At 56.4% G+C, this 16,051-nt stretch overlaps 1 protein-coding gene across 1 annotated transcript; it reads right to left on the reverse strand.

Moving 5' to 3' along the window:
* Positions 1-5,136: 5,136 nt before the first annotated feature.
* Positions 5,137-9,458, reverse strand: LOC119846927. Its single transcript, XM_038381171.2, has 3 exons — positions 9,395-9,458; positions 8,940-9,061; positions 5,137-8,533 (listed from the first exon to the last, which is right to left on the reverse strand). Exons 1-3 carry the CDS (start codon positions 9,404-9,406, stop codon positions 7,846-7,848), a joined length of 822 nt encoding a protein of 273 aa, XP_038237099.1. The 5' UTR covers positions 9,407-9,458; the 3' UTR covers positions 5,137-7,845.
* Between the last annotated feature and the right edge of the window lie 6,593 nt (positions 9,459-16,051).

A 16,051-nucleotide genomic window follows, 5' to 3' on the forward strand; every position in this document is an offset into this window, starting at 1 on the left:
CCCACACAAACTTCACTGGCTGGACCTCCTGTCTGCTGAGTGCCAGGGCTCATGGAGCCCCCCTGGAGTCTTGCTGGGTGTGGGGCTGGGAGCTGAGGAGCCGGGCTGGGCACCTCACCTGCTACAATGATCTTCACAGGGTCGTTGGGCTCTGAGTAGGCAGCTTCTCCTGATCTATCGCTGTAATGGCAGGTGTAGCTGCCCCCCTGTTCCCATCTGACGCTGGTGATGGGAAATTCAGCCTCAGAGCCAGCAGGGCCTGTGTAAATCAGCTAGTTCCCATCTCCATCCTTGTAGAGGAGGAACCTCATTTCCTGTTACTGATGCCGACACCGGATGGTGATGTTTCCCCCCATGGGGATCACCCCACCGGGGCTGATGGAGATGGAGGGTTTGGAGTAGGACCCCTCTGGATTCACAAGCAAGCAGGCAGTAAGTGGGGGTGACACAAACTGCATCCGTCTGATTCAGTGCTCTGACCGTCTGTCCCTCCAACATTTCACCCCCACCCATCTCTAGGGTACAGGCCCGGCCCCATGGCTCAAAGCTGGGGAGAGACACAGGAAGGGGAAAGATTTCCAATCTTGGATTCCTTCAGTTCTCCAGGGTCAATTCAGCCTTGCCCCAGCTACAATCACGGGTGACTCCAGATTGACCGCAGGGGGGCTGAGATCACAATCCGGCTCTGTCCCCATTACAGTTGAGGGTGAATTGGGATCTGCCCTGGAAGGATTCATGGGACACATCTGGGTCCTTTGAGCAAGCAGCTCCCAGGACAGGCCCCCCAAAACAACATGTTTGCAAAATCCCCCGGTTGTTCTAACGATTTCCTGTCCACACCTGGGGCTCAAGGTGTGGCTCTGCTATTCCACCCCAAACCGCTCTCAGCCACTGGGGATTTAGTTCCGCTCTGCACGGTGCCAGCAGCCCCTTTGGGGACAGGATATTGCCAGAACTATTCAGGGGGACGTTGAGAAGGCTGGGTCGGGGTGAGCCTGACCCACAAGCAAAGCAGTGAAACACTTGTGTATAGCAAGCCGAGGGCTGAGAAACAACAGTGCATTGCTCAGGTCCCTCTGCGTGTCTACTTCTTACAGCCCTGACCTGTTCCCTGGATCCACTGCCAGCTCTCTGGGCAGAGTTCAGGTCACTGCGGGTAGGCTGGTGCCTATTTGCTGGGAGGCAGAAGTTTGAGTGCTGGTGAATTCATTCTATGTGGGGCCCATCCTTGTAATGAGTGGGGTGAGGTCTCAGTCCCCCCATCCAGGTGTGGAAGGGAGCAGAGGTCTTACAGGATCATCCCTTTGGGGGACCTGTGCCCCTCACCCCCCACTCACATCCCTCGTCCTTAATTTGGAAATTCCCCCAGCTGCCCCATTCCCCACAGATACTCATGTCCCGACACTCCGCTCCACCCAGCCAACCAGCAGCCTGGAGAGGAGACGGGTCATTAGGGACCAGATCCCAGAGCAACTGGATCCTACACCCTGGTCTCAGATCCACCCTCCCAACACACACCCTGGCCTCAGATCCCCCCCATGGCACACGCCCTGGTCTCAGATCCCCACCATGGGCACACACCCTGGTCTCAGACCCCCACATGGGCAGGGGTAAAAGTAAGTTACAGAACTTACCGGGGGGCGTGGCCTTAACCAGAAGAAGCATGGCCTTAAATCCCTGGGCCCTTTAAATCTTGATTTAAAGGGCCAGGGCTCCAGCTGCGGTAGTGGTGCCTGGGAGCCCGGGCCCCTTTAAATTAACCCCCAAGCTACCAGCTGCAGAGGCGGCTGGGAACCCCGAGGCTTGGGGGCGATTTAAAGGGCCCAGGGCTCCAGCTACCGCAGCAGAGCCCTGGGCCCTATAAATCACTGTGGAGCCCTGGGGGCTCCCAGCTGCCACTGCTACCCTGGGACTCTGGGCTCTGGCAGAGCTTTAAAGGGCCCGGGGCTCCGCTGTGGTAGTGGCTGCCGGAGTCCCGAGCCCTTTAAATCCCCGCCTGAGCCCTGCTGCCCGAGCCCTGGGGTAGCGGCAGCCAGGCTCCATCGGGGATTTAAAGGGCCCCGGGGCTCCAGGCGCCACTACCACCCTGGCCCTTTAAATCCCTGCCATAGACCCCCCCACCCCTACCCCAGGGCTTCGGCAGCAGGGCTCAGGTGGGGATTTAAAGGGCCCCGGGGGAGGTAGTGGGGTCTGGAGCTCCGGGGTCCTTTAAATCCCTGCCAGAGCCCCCCCCCACCCACCCCAGGGCTCAGGCAGCAGGGCTCAGGCGGGGATTTAAAGGGTCCCGGGGCAGTAGCAGCAGCTGGAGCTCCAGGACCCTTTAAATCCCCACCTGAGCCTTGCTGCCCAAGCCCTGGGGTAGGGGTGGGGGGGGCTCTGGCAGGGATTTAAAGTGTCCCGGGGCTCCAGCCGCTGCTACCGCCCCAGCCCTTTAAACCCCCACTGCAGCCCCGCCACCACTACCCCAGGGCTTTAAATTGCCCTCTGGGAAAGCCGGCCCCAGTAAGGCGCACCGGATCTTACCGGTATGCCGTACCGGGGCATACCAGCTTACTCTCACATCTGCCCATGGGCACACGCCATGGTCTCAGAGCCCCCCACCCCATGGGCACATACCCTGGTCTCAGATCCCCCCCATTGGGCACCCGCCCTGATCTCAGATCCCGCCGTCCAGACACACGCCCTGGTCTCAGACCCCCCTCCCATGGGCACATGCTCTGGTCTCAGATCCTCCCATGGGCACACGCCCCTGGTCTCAGACCCCCCGTCCCATGGGCACACACCCTGGTCTCAGACCCTCCTCTCATGGGCACACGCCCCTGGTCTCAGATCCCGCCCCCCAGACACACGCCCTGGTCTCAGACCCCCCCCACCATGGGCACAGACCCTGGTCTCAGATCCCCCCCATGGGCACACGTCCTGGTCTCAGACCCCCCTCCCATGGGCACACGCTCTGGTCTCAGATCCCTGCATGGGCACATGCCCCTGGTCTCAGACCCCCCTCCCATGGGCACACGCTCTAGTCTCATATCCTCCCCCATGGGCACACACTCTGGCTGTCTCCGATGCTCACTGAGGAGGACCGTCAGAGCAGACGCCATGATGGGGCAGCGGGGGGCTTCTCAGCGCTGCCACCAATAACCCGGTGCCCAGCTCCACCTGCGAATCCACTTCTTGCGTATCCACCGAGCCTGAGGCCCGAGTGCGAGCAGAATGAGGCACTGAGCTGGGGGCTGCAGCCCCAGGAAACCCGTGATCCACTCGGCCCCTTTCTTCCCCATCAAATGGTTTCTCTGCCAAATCTACTGCAGCCAGAGCAAAGCCAGCTCCCTGAAGCTCCCAGCAAATCACATCCCAGCAGTCGGTCTCCAGCGAGCAAGATGCAGCTGAAGACCTTTTTGAGTCGATGCTGCTCAGTTTTAGGATGTACAGGTGTCCTTTGCTCTGTATACTGTAGAAGTGGGTGAAGGGATAGAAATGTGCAAGACTAGCTGGGTTTGAGTTGCTCCACATTCCCCTGTGCAGATAAGCAGTGTGTTAATGCACACCGAGATTTCACAGGAATCCTCCAGAGAGCTCTCTGGGAAACGTTCCCGGAGGTACTGGCCAATCCTCTGCCGGAGATTCCTGGGCAGAGCTGCTTTGTTCCTTCCCCCCAGTGTAGGAAGCTTTCCCGCGCCACTCGGCAATCGCTTGCGCAAGGTGGCACACTGGTGAGCAGCATAGGGACCGGGACTGAAACCACACGCACGTAGTAGATGCATCCTTGCTTCTCCTCAGCAGTGAGAGATATGCTTTAATGATCCCCTGCCTGTGGAAAATGGTGGCAGAATTTACAATCTTGTCCCTACTCACCAGCACTGTTCCCCTGGAAACATCACCTACACTCTTTGCCCCAGTTTGAACGCCCACCAGTGAAGACACACAAAAAGCTTGAAAAGTTTCTGGAGGGGATGGGATGACGAGACACCCCACAACAGGGTAGAACAGGACATGGTTAGCATAGGTTTCAGAGTAGCAGCCGTGTTAGTCTGTATTCGCAAAAAGATAAGGAGTACTTGTGGCACCTTAGCGACTAACAAATTTATTAGAGCATAAGCTTTCGTGAGCTACAGCTCACTTCATCAGATGCATCTGGTGGAAAAAACAGGAGAGATTTATATACACACACAGAGAACATGAAACAATGGGTTTATCATACATACTGTAAGGAGAGTGATCAGTTAAGATAAGCCATCACCAGCAGCAGGGGGGGGGGAAAGGAGGAAAACCTTTCATGGTGACAAGCAAGGTAGGCTAATTCCAGCAGTTAACAAGAATATCAGAGGAACAGTGGGGGGTTTTGGTTAGCATAGAAATCAGTGACTTTCAGCCAAGTCCATCCTGGGGGAAGGGAAGCCCAGATCCATGGCTCTGGCCTTCTCCCTATGCTCCCAGCCAGCCCGGACTGACTCGCTTCCAGCTGCCTGGCCCCAGGCCCCCCATTGCCCCTCCTCCAGCCTTTGTCTCACTCGGGGCCCAGCATCACCTGGTCGCATACCCCTCCTGGGCTCAGGTTATGAAGGGGTCGGCCATAGCATACTTGCAGGTAGCTGGAACAGCCCCCACAGAAGTCACACACCCTTATTCCCACCACTTAGGCATTGGTGCAATACACAGGGAAACTGATGCACACACAGTATTCATGCAAAACAGTAAGACTCACATAGGCTCACATACAACATAACAAGGGAAAATCCCCACTTCATCCCAGGGACATTAACCATTAAGACAGCTATCTAGTGATATGGTGGATTCTCCATCACTTGAAGTCCTCAGATCAAGACAGGACCTTTTCAAAGTGGAAAGTTGTGGGCTTGATGCAGAAACCACTGGGGGGAGGTTCTCTGGCCTGTGTTAGCCATCACTGTGGTCCTTCTGGCCTTGAGATCTATGAAACCATCAACACATCTAAAAAGTAAGTCCATGTGGATCCATACGGCTGGGGACACAGGAAGCAAAACCTCTGTCCTATTCCCCATGGGTGGAAAATTCCCTTCCACCCGATGGAAACATCAGATGAAGCTCCGCCTCTGACTTCACACTCACAGTGCTTCTTGCCATGTCTACTTCTTTGCATTATCATCCCCCCCCCCCCCCCCAGCCCCGATGCTGCAGAACATTTAAGCATGTGCTTTGCTGATGCCTGTCTTTTAACTCTGTACTTTTTGGTTGGGCACATGGGAGCGTGGTGAGCGTGAGGCGTTACTGTACCTTTAAGGTCTTGGCAGAACGCCATACTTGGCAGAACGCCATTGATTTGTTAGTCCTGGGGACTTAGGAACAGAACAGATAAGACACAATTTATTGCATGGTCCCACTTTTATAATGAGTTTACCATATTTTCTTGCTGCTGTCATTCTGATCCAATTAGAGCCACTGTACACCCAATTGGTTGAATTTGGGAGGCAGAATGGTATTAACCTTAATAATAGCACCGAGCTTTTATTTGTTTTTCCAAGTGACAGTTAAGAGGTGACTTTGCCCCAGTGTACAAGTACAGGCATTGTGCGAAGGCATCATTAGCTCCGTGTTACAAATTGAGAAACTGAGGCAGGGAGTAAGGCAAGCCTGCCTCCTGCTGGCGGTAATGGCCTCCTTTCCACTGCAATACACCCTCGTCATGAATGACAGGATCTGCACCCAACTGACAGCCACGCCATGGAGCAGAGCTTTCCTGCTGTGTGCGTCCTATCCAGGTTCACTTTCGTCAGACAAGCAGCAGCATCCGTTCAGCCTGCAGGTTCCAGGCCATGTTGAGACTGGCCTGTTTGGACACCCAGATTGTGATGTTCTCCACCAGCATCTTCACCCTTCTTTGCCCTTGTGACATACGTCTGCATCATTGTGGCTGTGCTAAGGATCCACTCCACCCAGGGCAGGGTCAAGGCTTTCTCCACCTGTGCCTCCCACCTCACCATGGTCCCCCATCTTCTACAGGATGGCCACAGTCATGTACCTTCTCTGGATGGGCATTGATGTGTTTTATATGGTCGTGGCTCCCAGGCCGAACCCGTTGAGCTACAGCCTGAAGAAGAAAATAGACGAAGGGGGCTCCGAGGAAGTTAGCAGGTGGGAAAGTTCATTCCTGAGGGCCACTGATAGCTTCCATTGGATTGTTATGGTCACTATCCTCCAGGACGGGCACCTCCAAGCTTGCTGCATTTTGCTCGTAGAAACTTCCCTTTGGACAGTCACACTTTGCTGTATTGGAGGGTGGGCGGTGCCCTCAGTATAATTGTGCCTGTTTCTAAAGCGCTTCACAAAGAAATAAAATGAAAACGAAAGCAAAAGGTGTCCCCATTTCATTCTGTTAAGCCACAAGGACCACAGGCGCTGACTTTATGATTTCCCCCGGGGTGCACGAACCTTGCTCCTTCTCACTCCTTCCCCCATGCCACCCATTCCCCCAAGGCCCCACTCCTGCTCTGCCTCTTCCTGCCCCATTCCGCCCCCTCCCCCGAGTGTGCCCCACCCTTGCTCCGCGTCTTCCTGCCCCCACTCCTCCCTTATCCCCCCAGTGCCTCCTGCCCGCCGCTGGACAGCTGTTTTTTCCCCAAGAGTGCTCCAGCCCCAAAGCCAGCGCCTATGGTCGGTAGGTGACCAACTTTTCAAAAGGCAAAAGTGGGACACGTGCAGGAGCCCCGCCCACCCACCTGTGGCCCTGCCCTAGCTCCGCCTCTTCACGGAGGTCACAGCCCCTGCTCCTCCTCTACCCCCAAGGCCACACCCCCTGGCCAGGCCAGGCTGGAAGCTGGAACTGGGCCATGGTAAGAGCTGCCCAGGGAGCCCAGGCCACTATGGAGAAGCCCTGGACCTTCCAGCTGCCCTGGGGTGCCCAAGAGCAGCCCCCGGCCTGTGTCCCCACCCCCTGGGGCCCTGAGATACCTCAAAATTCTCAACTTTTTTCTCAACTTTAAAATGTGGAATTTTCTTGTTCTTTGGTTTTAAATATTCTCCTGTGAAAACTTTAACTCAGTCACTGTAGTGTTCTGTTTAAGAGCCTTCCGGAAAGTAACTAGCCTTGAAACAGAAGTGAAAGCCGGGCTCCCAACTCTCATGATTTTGTCGTGAGTCTCACGTTACTGATTGTTTTCCTTAAAGCTCCAGCTCCTGGAGTCAAGTGGATCTGTGCTGATTTCAGCCTTGATTCTTAAAGCAAAACGAAGTTTCTAGCCCTCATGGCTGTGGAGAAAGCTTCAAAATGTGACCCCAGGGCACCCTAATGGCTCAAAAAACAGAAGGCAAATAAAAAGAACACCACATCTATTATTTGTACATAATTTCATGCTTTTAGAGACAATCTCATGATTTTTGGTGAGCCTGATTCATGATTTTTGACCATTTGGGGTTGGCAATACTATGAAAGTGTCATTTTCATGCCTGGTTAAAGTCACCTTCTAGTCGATTATTTGTAGTGGGGTAATACTGAGAGATGGATGGGCTGATGGATGAGTGGGTTGCAAGATGGATGGGTTGATGGACAGATTGGTGGAGGGATGGGTTGACAGACAGATGGGTTCATGTATGAACGGTTGGATGGATAGATGGATGGATGGATGGGTTCATGGATGGATGGACGGATGGCTGGATGGGTTGAAGGACGATGGATGGATGGATTGACGGATGGATGGGTTGACAGACGGATGGGTTCATGGATGGACAGATGGACGGATGGGTTGAAGGACAGGTGGATGGATGGGTTGAAGGATGGATGGGTTGGTTGTTGATTGATTGCATCGCAGCTTACAATCTCCTCCCACCTTGGCGTCTACCCCCATGGGCTGCCTTCGGGGCTGGAGTGGCTCAGTTTTTCACTGCTGTTAGGCAGGAGTTCTTGTTGACGTCCTTCTCCTCACAGCTGTGGCAGCCCTGGTTATCGCACTGGTACAGGGGCACTTTACAGAGCGTTTGCCACGAGTTCCATACAAACTGCTTTCCCCGCCCTCTGTCTTGTAGGAAAACCTCCATGAAGGCCAAGGCGCGGCGGTCTTCATTTATGGCACCAAAGATCCCATCCATGAGTTCTTGGATGCGGTGGTCATCCTTTAAGCTGAGGCAGGTGCCCAGACAGGGGGCAAAATAGGTGAAGAAGATGAAGCAGCCATTCCAGCCACATGGGTTGTTCAGAAACCACCTGGTGTAGCGGTTACTACCAAACCATTCTTCCAAGGCGTGGGTCACTGGGCACGTGGTCTGGCCCTGGGCCTTATCCAGGAGGCGGGAGACTGGGCTCACCCCATTCTGGTCCAGGCGGAGCATCAGCCACTCAGAGTGCAGGGAGCGGTTGTTATTTTTGTCGGGTTTGGCAGCGACAATGTGATCTCCCTCGTACAGAAAGTCCTCCTCCAGCTTGGATTTCATCGCCTGGAGCTCAGTCACGGGCAGGTGCTTCTGCAGATCATGCAGGCTGGTGCTTTGGCACATGGATGGCGGCAAGGAGATGGCCACCGCGTACTGAATGGTGGGGGTGGGAACGGTGACAGGGTGATACCTGGGGGAGAGGGGGCAGGGGGAGCATGAGCCCAGGGGAGATCACACACTGAGCATGGGGTTAATGAGCATGAACTGTGCAAACACTTGCACAGCCCACAAACATTCATCCTCCCCCTGCACCTCCAGAAACACCCCTCCCATCTTGGGGCCCCATGTCCCTCCTGCACCTCCAGAATCACCCCTCCCATCTTAAGGGCCCATGTCCCTTCTGCACCCCCAGAATCACCCCTCCCAGCTCTGGGATACATCTCCCCCCTGTACCCCCAGAATCACCAGTTCTGAGGCAGTGGCTCTAGGTAATCCTGTGATACCAGCAGACACAAGGGGTCCCTGCTGCTTCCTTTGTGGCTAGGTGGGTGGGGCAGGCCCAAAACACACGCACACACCCCATGCTGGTCACTCACTGGTGGACGTGATCCACTATGGCTTTGAGCGCGGCTGGGTTGATGCTCCCAGTGATCTCTGGCCCGAAGCAGAGGAGAAGGGGCAGCAGCAGGAGTCCAGTCTTGGGTATGCATCCTGGCACCTACACAGGACCCTGCAGCATCAGCGCCCCTGAGCCATGGGCACAAACCCAGAGCCACCCAATGGACATCTCCTAGCCCCTGCAGTGCTACTGACAGGAGAGGGGAGGGGGGTGCCCCTGGAGCTTGATGGGGTGGGTGGGTGGGCGTAGGTGAGTGGCAGAGGGGACCCACATGGAATTATGTGAGACAGGGGGCAGGTGGGCAGCGGGGACACCCCTGGGGCTCCATGGGCCAGGAGGTGGGGGGTAAGGGGGACTCACCAGGGTTTCCATGGCGCAGGGGCAGGGAGTATTCACCAGGGTTTCCATGGGGCAGGGGCAGGGGGAACTCACCAGGGTTTCCATGGAGCAGGAGCTCGGGGTACCATCCCACACTGACAGAGACTCACACCAGACCTCTAGTGATGTGCTCAGCTCCCAGCCCCTCCTCTTATAGCCCCATTCTCCCTCCCTCCCCAACCCTCACTGCAGAGGGGTGGTGCCCACTCCTGCTGTCCAGTGACCAGCCCAGGGGAGGTGGCACCAGGCACCACTCGATTGCTTCATTCAATATAGCTTTTAAAGGAACCTCCATGGGGCTGAGCCAGGAGGGATGGAGGAGATGGCAGCAGGGACCCCCACACACACCTAGCATAATCCCCAGCTGCCAGGGTCTAACTCCTGGGGCAGGGCTGGCAGACTGTGCCCCACTTAAACACAGATCCCCCCTTTCCCAGTGACTGGCTCAGGCTCTCTGCAGCATCACTGCATCCATCACACGGGGGGATTTGCCTAGTCTGGGAGGGAATGTCTCGGACAATGGATGGGGATGGTAGGTGATGAGGTCCGGGGCAGATGGGGGTGTGCTGAGGGTTGAGGAAGATGGGGTTGGGGAATGGAGGGTGGTGAGGGCTGGGCAGACTGCAGGCTGAAGTGCTGGAGAGCTGGCCCCATCCGGGTGGGCCTGCTTTGTCTCATGCTGGGGGTGACAGTGTGAAGTTGCTAATTTTCCAACATGTGAGCAACGGCCACAAAGCTTCACCGCAATCGAGGGGCCTCACATCTCTGTCCTTGTGTCCAGTGCTCACATCTCTGTCCATGTGTCCAGCTCTCTCCCACCTCGTCCAGCCAGCCAACAGGGCAGGAGGCCTGTCTTAAATATAAAGGGAAGGGTAACCACCTTTCTGTATACAGTGCTATAAAATCCCTCCTGGCCAGAGGCAAAACTCTTTCACCTGTAAAGGGTTAAAAAGCTAAGAGAACCTCGCTGGCACCTGACCAAAATGACCAATGATGAGACAAGATACTGTCAAAGCTGGAGGGGGGGGAACAAAGGGTCTGTCTGTGTGTGTGATGCTTTTCCTGGGAACAGATCAGGAATGCAGCCTCAGAACTTCTGTTAGTTAGTAAGTAATCTAGCTAGAAATGCGTTAGATTTCCTTTTGTTTAATGGCTGGTAAAATAAGTTGTGCTGGATGGAATGTATATTCCTGCTTTTGTGTCTTTTTGTAACTTAAGGTTTTGCCTAGAGGGATTCTCTATGTTTTGAATCTGATTACCCTGTAAGGTATTTACTATCCTGATTTTACAGAGGCGATTCTTTTACCTTTTCTTCAATTAAAATTCTTCTTTTAAGAACCTGACTGATTTTTCACTGTTCTGAAGATCCAAGGGTTTGGGTCTGTGTTCACCTGTACAAATTGGTGAGGATTTTTATCAAGCCTTCCCCAGGAAAGGGGGTGTAAGGCTTGGGGGGATATTTTGGAGGAAAACGTCTCCAAGTGGGCTCTTTCCCTGGTCTTTGTGTAAGACACTTGGTGGTGGCAGCATACAGTTCAAGGCCAAGGGAAGTTTTTAACCTAAGCTGGTAAGAATAATCTTAGGAGGTCTTTCATGCAGGTCCCCACATCTGTGCCCTAGAGTTCAGAGTGGGGAAGGAACCTTGACAAGGCCGAACGTGCCCATCTGTCACTCAGCGAGATCAGTTTGCCACTGTCTGTGCCAGCAGCACTGTGCAACGAAATGGGGCATTGGGCACATCCCAGCAGGTGCCAATCGGCCCCAAGCCATTGGAGTCAATTTGGTAGGTCCCAGCTGGTGCCAATCGGCCCTGATGTCAATGGAGCTGCTCCACCTGGGAATCCTCACTCCAAGCTCACTCTGGGCTGGGGAGAGGTTCTAGGTGGGACCTTAGAGCACGTGCAGGGATGGGGGTTCTAGACTGGAGTTCAACACTCACCCAGGGATAGGACAGAGGTTCTAAGCTGACTCCAGGTGCACACGCCGGGTGGGTATTCACACACTCAGGGGCAGGGTTCTAAATCCAAGGCTGACTCACTCAGGGGGCAGGGTTCTAGATCAGAGGGTGACACGCATCCAGGAGGGGTAGGGTTCTAGATCAGAGGCTGTCACACACCCAGGAGGGGTAGGGTTCTAGATCGGAGGCTGTCACACTCTCAGGGGGGTGGGGTTCTAGATAAGCTGGTGACACACTCAGGAGGGGCGGGGTTCTAGATCGGAGGCTATCACGTACTCAGGAAGGGACATCATAGGGTAGATGAGCTGCGGGGTTGGAGGTGGTGGGCCCTTTCCTTTTGCACCACATGTGATTTCGCTGAGTCCCCCTCACCCCGTATGATTAACACCAAAAAAGTGTCAGATCATCCTGGGTCGTTGCGTCTGTGAATCTGGCGTCCTCGTCTCTGTCCATGTGTCTCGGCTTTCCAGGGCACATAAGGCCTCCCAGTCTCCCTACCACTGCCCTCTTCATCAGGCCAAGCCAGGCCAGGCTCCATGCCTACTGTTCTCTCTGGGGCCCCCCACAAGCCCAGGCACAGATGTCACCCCCTTAGGAGCCAGGCACCCCACCCCAACCCTCACCAAACTGCCAACGGCCCCAGCCCAACTTCCCCCGCTGCCACAACCACAGCTTGAGAAATAAAGGGCTCTTGCAGCCGTAGTGATGGCACAAGAGCTGGGGGGCCGGCAGCCTCCAGTCCCTGGTGGTCTTGTCCCTGGCAGGGTGTGGGGAGTGGGCAGAGGCCTCCCTCCCAAACCCCTCACCCTTCCTCTGGGGGCAAAGGCACTTCCCTGCCCCTGGCCCCAGCCCTGTGACCCATGGGGAATCCGGCTGGGATCTGGGTTAGAACGAGGAGCAGGGCGGAGGTTGGGGGGGTTCCCAGCGGGACGGAAGAGCAGGACAAGGGTGGAGCAGGTGTCTCTGGCAGGTGCAGGGGAGCAGGGGGCAGCAGGAGAGTGTCCGATGCGTGGGAGTGAGAAGCTCAGGATTGGTGGAAAGAGCCTCGTCGGGGAACAATCCTTGTCCCACCTAGTGACTCCTAGTGACGAAAACCCAGCAACGTCGGGTTTTCCTGTGAGCCAAAATCCCAGCCCACACTCAGTGGCCGAGCCTCACCCACCCGTCACGTCAGGCTTTGGCCTGCTGGTTCTGGCAACCGAGGCTCACTTCATCCCATCTGCCTCCTTCGGTCGATCCCACAGGCCAGTCCCATGCCCCACCTAGACGACACCCGCAACAGAGATCAGCCGGGAACTGGGGTCTTGCCCAAACTTCCGCCTCTCTGGAGTGTGCCCCATTGCATCATGCCAAATGCTGTTACAGACAAAGACCCACATTTCCTCTGTGGAGGCTCCGGGGTTTCCAGCATGTGGAGCAGAGTGCAGGCGACTGGTTCTGAAGGCGAGGGCAGGCGGGCGGCTTTTTGAGCCCCAGGGTCCTGGGGCCGAGTGAGTGGCGCTGTCAAATGATTTTCCAGACAGTTTCTTCACTCTTGGCAGTCCACAGCTTCCTGAGACCTGTGCCCAGATGGGAGATCTAATCCCTCGGTGGGTTCCCCTGCTTCTTATTCTCGGAGAGGGCGGGGGTATCCCTTAGGGAACTCCATGACCACATGCAAGACATGGAGAAAATTCCTTGTGAACCTGCAGTGACAGCCACAGAATCCCAGGAACGACGGTGATTCCTGGAGGGTTATAGGTCTCAGCCAGATGGTGACACCTTCCCGTTCCCTGGCCTGCAGCTACACCGTCCCGCGCTGTGTCCTGCGTACCCTACGGACGTCTGGCAGGGAAGGTGCTTGTCTAGAGATACCGTCAGGCCTGCCTCACCCACGCCAAGCTGCAAGGGGGCTCTCTGAGATGGCCTGCGCTATGACCGAGCTGCTTCTCTCCAGCGCCCGACTGGCTCTGCACACAGGGATTGGGCCCCAAACGGCTCACTGTGGTTCTAACGCAGGGTTAATGGGGGCGGGTTGTAGGTGCCGAGAGGGATAAAAGCACAGGAAAGGCCAGCCTGGATCACAGCTGGGGCCCGGCTCCCAGACCCCTCCCATCCTTTGGGGGCTCCCGGTGCTGTCCAGCGAGCAAAGGCCTCATAGTGAGGGGGCTGAAAGCATGGCTGGGGGTGTTTTGGGTCACACAACTATCAGGGGAGACTGCCGGCCTGCATGCCCCTTCTGCGCCCAAGTGGTTCCCCTGGGAACTATGGGGCAGGGCCAGTCGTGCCCCTTGGCAGCGATGCTGGTGCCTGGGCCCTGCAGTCCCTCGCCCTGGGACTTTTATAGAGGTCCCTTCCTGAGTATGTGATAGCCTCCGATCTAGAACCCCGCCCCTCCTGAGTGTGTCAGCAGCTTATCTAGAACCCCACCCCCCTGAGAGTGTGACAGCCTCCGATCTAGAACCCTACCCCTCCTGGGTGTGTGACAGCCTCCGATCTAGAACCCTACCCCTCCTGGATGCGTGTCACCCTCTGATCTAGAACCCTGCCCCCTGAGTGTGTCAGCCTTGGATTTAGAACCCTGCCCCTGAGTATGTGAATACCCACCCGGCGTGTGCACCTGGAGTCAGCTTAGAACCTCTGGGCATTTATAGCCCAACCTGGTTGAGCGTGATACTCCCCCCACCCCACCGCCCCCACATCAGACTGGTACAATTGTGGCTTGAGAAATAAATGGCCCCTTGAGGCCGTGATAGTGGCACAAGAGTCATGAGGTTGGCAGCCTCCAGCCCCACAGGAGCAGCCTCTGGTGGCTTCATCTCTGGCAGGGAGTTGGGAGCAGGTGGAGGTCTCCGTCCCTCCTGAGCCCCTCGCCCTTCCTCTGGCCCCAGCCCTGTGACCCCGCAGGAGAATCCGGCTGGCATCCAGGTTAGAATGAGGCACCAAGCAGGGCGGAGCTGGGGTCTCCAGCGGGCATGAGGGAAGTACAGCAACACGGCTAGGGCATCTCCGGGAGAGGTGTGGAGAGGGTGTCTCTGGTGCGTGGGGGAGAATAGGGAGTGCAAGGGAGAGAAGGGGGCAAAGGGGAGAGCAGGGGGCATTTGGCATGGCAGGGGGCACGGGTGTTGCTCAGTCTGCCCTACAGCCCTACTGCTCAGCCCAGAGAAGGTGCCAGGCCAGAGCAGGGCCACAGCTACTGGCCAGGGCTCCAGGGCACTGGAGTCCTTGGGGAGCCAGGTGCCAGTCAGGGGAATCGGAGCTGGGGCAGCTTACCGAGGGATGGGGCAATTTCCCATCGCTGGGGCTCCACGTTGCTCTCGCTCCAGGTGAACCCAAGGCCTGGGCTGGTGGCAGAGGACACAGGTCCAGGACAGAGCCAGCCCCCCGCCCTCCAGTAGCTCTCAGTGCTGTACCTGCCAGAAACAGCCTCATGGGGATGGGAAAGATACATGGCCAAGGGGAGGCTGTTTGGGGTCAGGGTTTGGGAGGGAGGCATTGAGCCCCTCACATTCGGGGGAGCCACTGGGCTGCATGTCCCATCTATGCCCAACTGGTGCCCCTGCCCCAGGGAGGCTGCGTGTGGGAGCCAGACCCCCGCTGGGAATGATGGGACAAGGCAGGTCATGTCACTCGTTGGCTGGGCTGGGGTCTGTCCCTGTGGGGCGTTTACCCTGGCAAAGGGGTTCATGGCCCAGCCTGGCGGGGTGACACCCCATCCCAACTCCCCACACCTGGCCAGGCACAAGGCGTCCCTGCCAACCGAGTTCCCCCTGCTGTTGCAAATGCAGCTTGGGAAACAAACGGCCCCTTGCGGTGGTGACGGTGGCGCAAGAACTGTGCGGCCGGGAGGCCTCGCTCCTGAGCCTCACACCTACCCGTCACCTCAGCCCTGGCTGGGCTTCCCCTGTGGGCACAACTGCACCTTGAGTAATAAACGGCCCTTGCGGCCGTGATGGTGGCACAAGGGCTGCAGGGCTGCCAGCCTCAGCCCCCGAGGGAGCAGCCTCTGGCAGCCTCATCTCTGGCAGGGAGTGGGCCAGGGCCTCCCTCCCGAGCTCCGAGCCCTTCTGTGGGGGAAGGGACTGCTCTGCCTGTGGCTAGGGCTGGATTAACCTTTTGTTGGCCTGGCACCAAACCTGTTTGTGAGCCCCCATGGGGAACACGTGGTATGTGATATGGTTTTATCGTCAGCCTTGTTCCAGGACAGGTGACGATGTGATGTTGGATGAGCATTGTATGGCCTGGTTGTTTGCAGAACACATCTTGGTTCCGCTGGATCATTTTGACGACCTCTGTTCGTTGTTCTGGGGCTAGTTCGGGGGATATCCTTACCTGCTCTTGTGGACCATCTGCCTGGGGTGGAGCCAGCAAGATGGCCACACATGTTTAATGATCACACGTGGGGTTTCAGTAAGTTGACATCGCAGATCTGCTCTGGCCTTCGGCAGTCTGGCTGCTTCACCTTATAACTTACCTCTGCAACAGCTGCCACAATCTCATAGGGTCCACACCAGCAGGCCAGGAGTTTGCTTTCTGTTGTTGGTATCAGCACCAGCACTCATTCTCCTGGTTGAAATTTCTGTGTTTTCACCTGACAATTGTAGTAGGTTCACTGGGCCTCTTGTGCATTCTATGAAGGTCACTCGGGCTCTTCGTTCTTGCATCTGGGCAACGTCTGGGAGATGACGTTCTTTCCTGGGTTGTGTTGTCCCTTCCATTCCTCCTTTGCAATGCCCGATGTGTCGCGTGGGTGGTGTCCATGCTGTAGCTCGAAG

This window comes from Dermochelys coriacea, chromosome 23 (assembly GCF_009764565.3).
Source record: "Dermochelys coriacea isolate rDerCor1 chromosome 23, rDerCor1.pri.v4, whole genome shotgun sequence".
Classification (NCBI taxonomy): domain Eukaryota; kingdom Metazoa; phylum Chordata; order Testudines; family Dermochelyidae; genus Dermochelys; species Dermochelys coriacea.